The sequence below is a fragment of the Peromyscus leucopus genome, chromosome 7 (assembly GCF_004664715.2).
Source record: "Peromyscus leucopus breed LL Stock chromosome 7, UCI_PerLeu_2.1, whole genome shotgun sequence".
Classification (NCBI taxonomy): Eukaryota; Metazoa; Chordata; class Mammalia; order Rodentia; family Cricetidae; genus Peromyscus; species Peromyscus leucopus.
Genome location: NC_051069.1, coordinates 91783935 through 91792023, shown reverse-complemented (window position 1 = coordinate 91792023; position 8089 = coordinate 91783935). Strand labels below are relative to the sequence as shown.

The following is an 8089-nucleotide window of genomic DNA, read 5'->3' as shown; positions in this document are numbered from 1 at the left end:
GGAGCTCCCTGGCAGCCCAGCCCAAGCCTCTGCCTGCCACCACATGGCCTCCTGTGGGTCACTTGGGCTGACAGCACACTCCGAGATCGCTGCTATTCCAGCATAAGTACTCAGGGCTCCCCACCCTAAAACATTTCTTTCTGGTGTATGAGACAAACACACTACAAAATGGGTAAGTCAGGAGATGACCCTGTCAGTTCCCACCAGAAACCGGAAAGCAGTATTGCAGCTGGGATTCTTACTACCCTTTGGCCACTGCTGTTCATATTAGTCAAGTGAGATGGAGCATGAACGATATTCACCTCATAATAGGTGCCCAGGAAAAAAAGATGTTTCAGTTAAAGAACATGTGTTCACTGACTCCTGCCTTTTTCTGGGTAACAGTGATTCTGTTTACTGGGAGAATCAGTACAGAAAGAGGTGATAAGGATGGAGAGCAGGGGTAAGTTTACTCATAGCCCGGAGATGGTCTTAAGCAGAAGGTGAGCTGGGCAGGGCTGGAAATGAGGTTGGCGGAATGCTTGCCTAGTGCTGTACCGCTCAGTTATAAAGGGGCAGTTGCATCGAGGACGGCCTGAAGGATTCCACTCTGGAATCTTCCATGAAGCACTGGCCAGACTTCATTCTGGCTCTCTCAAGTCATGGCAGTGGCTTCCCAGTACCAGCTGCCCCGGTTTCTGGAAGGGCCGCAGCTCGCTCTTAATGAACCATAGCTGGGGAGCCCCTGCCACTGCCTCCAGCACATCCTGACATGAGGTGTTCCCGTGACATCATTTCACCCGGTTTGTAATGTTTTTCCTTAACCGTCAAAGCTCCTGCTGGTTCATTCCCAATCTCATCTAAAGCAGCATATAACGCTGTCTGTATTCCTCTGTCCCTCCCCCCTCATGCTATTCCCCGTGCCCGCTGTGCAGTCCTAGGTAAGTTAACCATTTCCCTTCCTGTAGCCTCCATCGGCACCCCACGGTCTTACCACAGCACCTAGCCACGTCCCACTGACCTGATAAAAATACATATGTGTGTGTGTATATATACACGTATATGTACATAAGCACACACGAATATATGTATATATAATATGCATGTTATATATACACATATATCCAAGAGTACAAGGTTTCCCTGATCTATATAGAATTCAGGCTTAGCAGACAGTGGCCACTCCTGCCGTGATGGGGAAAGCCACCCTGCAAGCCCCCCTGGCCATACTGCACTTCAAGCAGAGCCATCACAATGTCATCTGTGTGCACACCTGGAGGACCTCCTCAGTCTTGAGGGGACTGCAGAGCAGCTGTGCTAACATCTGACCTAGCGCAACCTCTCCCTCAGTGGTTTGAAGCCTGGTGGCTCTGGACACCACTGTGCTGGGGAAGGACTGTTGCTGTTCTCGCTTTCATGTAGCAATGTGGTCATTTTCTCAGGCTCTCAGCCCTCCACCCTTCGCCATCCCCTGCACCCGCCCACCTCCCACCTTATAACTAGATACTAATCTAAGGCAGTGGGCAGGGACTTTTCCTGTCCTCTCCCTGTTTAATCAGTAGTGGCCTTGAGGTGGCCAATTGGAGTGTTCCAGAACCTCCAGAACCTTTCCATGGGAAAGGTCACCGGTAAACTTAGACTTCAACATTCTCAGGAATTGTTCCCACTGCCAGACAGGAGCTAGGACACCTACCAGGTTGGAGGTAGTGGAGACCCCTGAGGGGCCTCTCAGAGACTGTCCCTAACTGGTGTGGGGAGGGGCTAGGGGTGGTCATGTTGGGGCCATCTGAAAGGGGATCACGATTACCCTTGAGTTCTTGCCTTTAAATGATGGTCTGGAAATCATCAAGGGGATAAGAAAGAAACCTGGGCCCTGCACTCTCTTAACCCCTAGCCCTGTCAAGTGTGGAGGTGATGGCAAATACACTCCTGGTCCCTCCTGGAGTTTCCCTGGCCATCTGCTGTTAGAATCTGACAGTCAGACAAACGAGGCTGTGGATCCGATCTCACTAGCCCACAGTTTTCTTTTAGAACCAGTGGAGCGCCCAGGTGAGCAGGGACAAGAGGTAAAAGGCCCTGTGTAGGGGACGCGCCACCCAGCCATGAGAGGGCCTTTGAGGAAATCCACTTTGAACCCCCTGTAATAGAACTGCACCACGTAGAAACAGTCGACAAGAAGCTTTGTGTTGAGAATTAGGACAGTTTATTGTTTGACCAACATGCTGAGTCTTTTCCACATATTACACAGTTGAATGTAAAGTCAATATGGCTGCTTTGCCTTCTGAGCCCATACAGATGGAAATGCCACCCTCTGTGTTCCTCACTTTAAAGAACAGGTGAGGCGAGAAGTCAACACACAATAGACAGGCCGGCCTTCATTGCTATGGGGGCTTTTTGCCTCCTGAAGGGACCATCTGAACTCCTGCTTGAAGGTTTTCCTGATAATCATACCCTGCAGGGTGTCAATCAGACAGGGCCTGGACTCCTAGGAGTATGCACACCGAAACTGCAAGATTTTGGAATACCGAAGAAGTTGATTTCAAACAAAAATTAAAAGGGTGCCCTGACTACTGCTGTGTGTGTGTGTGTGTGTGTGTGTGTGTGTGTGTGTGTGTGTACAAGACAATGCAAGTAGATCTGAGGACCACCCTTTATAGTAAAGGAGCCCAAAATGCACCTATATTCTCTCTAGCTGGGAATAACCTTACGTTCTAGCCATGGAGTAGACATGGCTTACGGGACACAGGCACAGGATGCCATCCTGTCTGCACACCCAGGTCAGCAACAGATGAAGACTGCCAACACTGGTTCTGATCATTCCTGGCTCCCAGGTGACCTTGTCTGTTGGGGTTCCCCCACCTGTGAAACAGGAAGGGTTTGGCTCCCAGTGCTGTGGCAAGGTGACAGTGCCTCCTATTCTGGGGGAGAGGTAGTTTGGAAACCAGCGAGCATTGAGCCCAAGCACTTGACACACAGAGACATACTCCCGCTAGCTGGTTCTTGTCGCTCTGATTCATCATCTTCAGCTACCCTGTCTTCCTGCCGGCCTCTCCCCCTTCCATGTGGAGAAGGAATAAACTCTACCTGCAGGATGCTGAAGCCAGCAGTGCTGTCCCCACACTGTCACACTGGGTACTGAAGGACAGGCACCGGTGAGAGCTCTGACACTGGTTAGCCACTGGGTAACGGGGACTGCACCCAGCTGTCTACACTCCTAGATATCACCTTGAACCCTGATCTCTGTTGCCTGATGTGGCCATGGCTTCTCCGCCCATCTTGGGATATTGCAGAATGTTTAAAGATGGCGTCAGGAAGGGAGCAGTGACTGTGACAGCCGTGAGGCTCTGACCACCAAGCTTTCTAGCCTCTGACCTCACAGCAATACTAGCACTCAGGGCACTCAGGTCACACCATTTTGGTGTGCATGTGTGTATAGCTACACCACCTGCCTTTTCTATCTTAAGACTATTTCTGCAATGCTCACAGAAGTTTTGCTGACAACTCTCCTTCAAGACTCCTAAAGAAAAGGAAGAGGGCCACGCCCATCTGCCAGGCCAGGCCCAAATGTCCAGGGAGAGGAACTGAATTACTAAGTTGTGATCATGTCCTAAGAAGAATGCTCCATTTTGTCTTCTGTCTGATCTGGATTCAGCAAAGACGGGGGGACACTGAGATAATTTCAGAACCTGACCAGATCCTACCTACAAGCAGGAGGATGGGGGGTGGGGGTGGTCAAGAGAAAGCCCCAGGAGTGACAGTCCTGTGCAGGGCCTGGCTGCCTTAATGGCCGTTAGGGAGGAGCTGGGCCGAGGAAAAGGCCAGGGCACTACTGGGGTGGGAAAACAATGGGGCAGGACCCTCACTCTCAGAGACCACGAGGTCGGAAGATCTTAAACTTCAGAGGAGGCTTTGTGTACAAGCTGGGAAGGCAGGGCTCCTTAGGCCAGATCCACCAGGATGGCGTCCACCATGGTTCCCGCTGTTTCTAACAGCGTGCCATGATGCCTTAGGTTGTGTGCACAAGAGAAGGGAACTGGCTTGCTACTTAGAGTTACAGGAATACAAGAAAGGTTATTCTTCAGTGCCAAGATTAGATTCCACCCTGCATTCACTCCTTGAGACACAGTACAGAGCCCTGTCCGTGGGACTCTGCTAGAGGCTGCCAGCGAAGCCCCTCACTGCCAACCAGACTGCTGCCATCACGGGGCAAGTATGCCTTCTTCAAGCAAGCACCACTTAGGTGGGGTGCCCACGCTGGGGGGACACTGGCCCACAAAGGCATGCACACCTGTGCACACAGGTACATAAAGCAGTGGTGAAGGTAGTTCTGTGGACTAGTTCCGATTGCAGTTGAACACATCTATGCACTATTTTATTGAAGGCAAGACAACCACAAGTTATTTGACAATATTGAGTATTTCTTACTTCAATACACTGCATACTTTTGAACTTCCAAAACTGGAATCACAATGCAAGTTCCAACTTGAGAGCGGGAGCGACAAGAATATACATTGAGCACATGTATATGTGAGGGTGTGTGTGTGTGGGGGGGGTGTATACACAAGTCTATCTCTATGTATAATTATGTACACACATATAAAAGCTGAACACGTGACGTTTCAATTACGCTCGTACATTGGTCCTTGCCTTCTGGAGAGGGACCCAGGAGGATCCTGCTTCCTCTCTTCTTCACCAGAACTGGCCCTGACACTGTCTCCCAGGATGGAGAAGCATGGCAGGCCCACTCACAAAATCAGGCCCTCCATGGAGGCTGCCATTTTGAACTCATTTCTGAGAAGTTCCATAATTCATTCTAACCCCCTTGTTAAGAGTCCTGCCCCTGTGGCAGCGTTTACTCTGCCCATCAGCAGTCTGGAGGAGAGCCAATTCTACGGGGCTGAGATGTTTTAGTCACTGCCCCTGCCTGCCTTTGGGGAGGCCTGGGGCAGTGAGTCTGGGAACATTTAGAATGTGAGTTACTTTGCTTTGAGGAGAGCACTCTGTTAGAGCCTTTGAAGGTCTTTAAGACTAAATCAGTCTCAGGAATGAGTGGAAAGAGCAAGGACAGCTTGCTGGGGGCAGGTTTGCAGTGCCCTGGGCAGCCTTCTGGAAACCCCACAGTAGCCCCAAGATGTCTGTGGTGCAGCCACAACGCTCCCAAAGGTATTCATACAAAGATTTCAAATGTACCAGGCCAGGGGGGTGAAAACACATCAAGGAATCAGCATTTCCATAACAGTACTCAGCAAGATTAGTAGAGAGTCTGATGACACATACTGTTCAGAGCAAAGGCAGACATCCCTCACCTCCCCAGTCACAGTGGACGGATGGCATGTGCCCCAGACAGGCTTCAGCACGAGCCACCCAGCCCCACACACTGAGTTGGTGAAGTGTGTCAACTGTTGGGCCAGCAGGTTACAACATTTGGGAACCGCACACTGCCTCAGCCCTCCGCTGCCAGGAGCACCCCATCCTTCGGGTAACTTCTCACTCTGTTCGTCCCTGGGTCGGCACAGAGAACACACGGTTGCGGGCGCTCTCTGTCTCCACCGTGTGTTCTCTGTCGCCATGGTTTTCTCAGGGGAGGAGACGAGGCAGAAGCAGCCGTGGGGCCTGCTGCTGCTGCTGCTAGTTCACAGCCTTCATTTCCACTCAGGGGCCTGCTAGTCCACGCTGCCATGGAAGGACAGAGCCATGCCCCCTCGGAGGCTGCTTTTGTTAAACTAAAGTCTGATTTGACTGAGGGGAGCCTGGGTGAAGGGCTTGGTTGGTTTGAGCCATGTGACCCAGGACCAGAGCCTAATTACTATTATTCAGTTAATTTACGGGGCTGGGAGGAAGGTAGAGGTGACATACAGTTCCAAGAGAACAGGAAGGAAGAGGTGTGTGGAGAGGTTCTCTGTAAGTTTACAAATATACAAAAACAAAAACAAAAAAAAAAGCACATCTTTCAAATGAAAATGACTGCTTTTTTTTTATATCTGGCAAAAAGTTGTATACACATGATTTAAATTTTTTTTTTAATTTTAACAGTTTTTGGCAATCTTAATAAAGTACAATATATTACAACCAAACCAAAAAATAGTTGTTTAGGTAACAGCTGTTAAGAGTGACGTGGTCCCTGATGCCCAGCCTCCCTCCCGAGTCCCACCCTACTCCTAGAGAGAGAGAGAGAGAAAAAGAAAGATCCTCCTGTTTGATAACCGCATTTCCCACCCCGTTAGGAAACTAACCAGTAGGAGGTACCACAACTGAGTAGTGTCTAGTGTCGAGGAAGCCGCGCGCGCCGTGCGGGCGCTGTATTAGCAGGAGCAGCCACCCTCGCTGGCCGGGGGCTCCTGGGGCTTGTCCAGCTTGATGTCAATCACTGCGGGACGCTGGCTAAGGAAGACGACCGTCACCAAGATGCCACTCCGTCCTGCCACAAACTGCCAGACTCGGCTCTTAGCTCAGCGGGAGTGGGGAGGAACTGCCCGCCTCCCACCCTTCTCTCTCCTACCTCCGCCTGCCTCCATCCCCCAGACTGTCTACCCAGAGCGACACTTGGGCTGTGTGACCTGACACACAGGCCAGGGAGGGTCTGTCTCGGAAAGCCTTCTCCAGTGACTGCTGGGTAGTGCTCGAATTCCAGCACCAAGCCTTAGTCTCAGCCTCCTTAACTGCTGGCCCTACTCCAAAGTGCCCTGGTAAGGGAGAGTGCCCCTGGCCAGGCTCAGATGTAAATGTCCATCCACATCCTAAAGTACGGGAGGATGTGGGGATGTCCTGTGGTCCTTATTTCTCAAGGCCTCTACAGTGAGAAGCTGCATCCATGGGCCTACACAGCCCCTTTCTGCTGGCACTCTGGCGACTGGGGGCTAAATTACACTCGCCAGAAATACCAGAGGAGTGGGTTCAAGGGCAGGGCAACCTGTTCCCTCCCATCACCTCTGGCTACAAACCAGACTGACTAACTCCTTGAGACTTTGGCTTTGCATCTGGCCAGATCACCTCACTGCTGCTGAGCACCCACAAGCCCTTGGGTGCCCTGCAACCTCCCTGGTCCTTGGTTAGACTCTGGGGCTGGCTGCATTGTTACACTAAATGGGGGTGAGAGGGGTGGGGTGGTGATGAGGCTTGCTGCTGGCATTCTAAGGACGCCTCTGTGTCCCCTGTTTGAGGATAACAGATGAGGTTCTTTGGGAATAGCATGCCTTTGAAGTTCACACTGTCTCTCTTTTTACCTTGGCTGTCAGGAAGCTCACGGCCAGTATTTTACCCCTTCTAACAATCACTCAGCACAATATGCATTTTGAATATGATTTTTTTCTACCTTTATTTTCTCTATATTGTATGTGCATGCACATACAAACATAAGCTTTGCCTTGTTGTATGTGTGTATGTGTGTGTACGTACACCCATACTTCTGATGTCATGGGAGAGTATACATAAGTAAATAGGTAGTAGATACTTGCTCTCCTTCCCCCTCCCATCCAGTCCAGCTTTGTCCTCTCCCGTCCCACAGTCCTTCTCCTCCATGCCCTAAATCTCCACAAACACTGCCCAGACTATCTCAATGTTGTTCTCTGCCAGCTGCGGTTCTGTGGTTGTCCCCACTGATCCCAGCACCCTCCAGTTCCGGGCCTGCACTGTTAGCCCCGGGGACAGGCCTTACTAGGGTCTCTTCACCTTCCTCAGGTACCCCCGAGCCTGCCCACCCACTCTCTCAGCAGAGTGGCATCCCTGAGCCAGTTCAGTGACACCCACACCATCACCTGGGGCACAGGCACAGCATCCAAGATCTCTTACACTAACACTCAGGCCTTCCCACGAGTCTGGCTTGACCTTTGCCCTCCGCCATGCACGGAGAGGGCAGCAATCAAACCTGTCCCCTTCTTTAACAGGTTCCATCCTTTCCTTCCTTCTAGAAACACTGCACACAACCCTGCCCCATCCAGGTTCCCGCCCTTTCTCTGCCTCTCAGTGTCCTCATCTAAGCCGGGGCTTGGGTCTATGTCACCTCCTTGGCGGAGCCTCTTCAGGCCGCAGTGAACACCTCCTCTGCTCCTGGAGGGAGGCCGGGGAGATGTGTCACCTGACCTCAGCATCAGAGATCAGAGTGGCGAGAGCC

At 51.3% G+C, this 8089-nt stretch overlaps 1 protein-coding gene across 1 annotated transcript in view; it reads right to left on the bottom strand.

Moving 5' to 3' along the window:
• Window positions 1–2159: 2159 nt before the first annotated feature.
• Window positions 2160–8089, bottom strand: part of Rab6b (RAB6B, member RAS oncogene family) — a 66908-nt gene continuing 60978 nt past the window's right edge. The window contains exon 8 of the mRNA XM_028869924.2: window positions 2160–6346. Coding sequence (XP_028725757.1) covers window positions 6282–6346 — 65 coding nt within the window. The 3' untranslated portion in view covers window positions 2160–6281. The remainder of the gene's footprint in view (window positions 6347–8089) is intronic.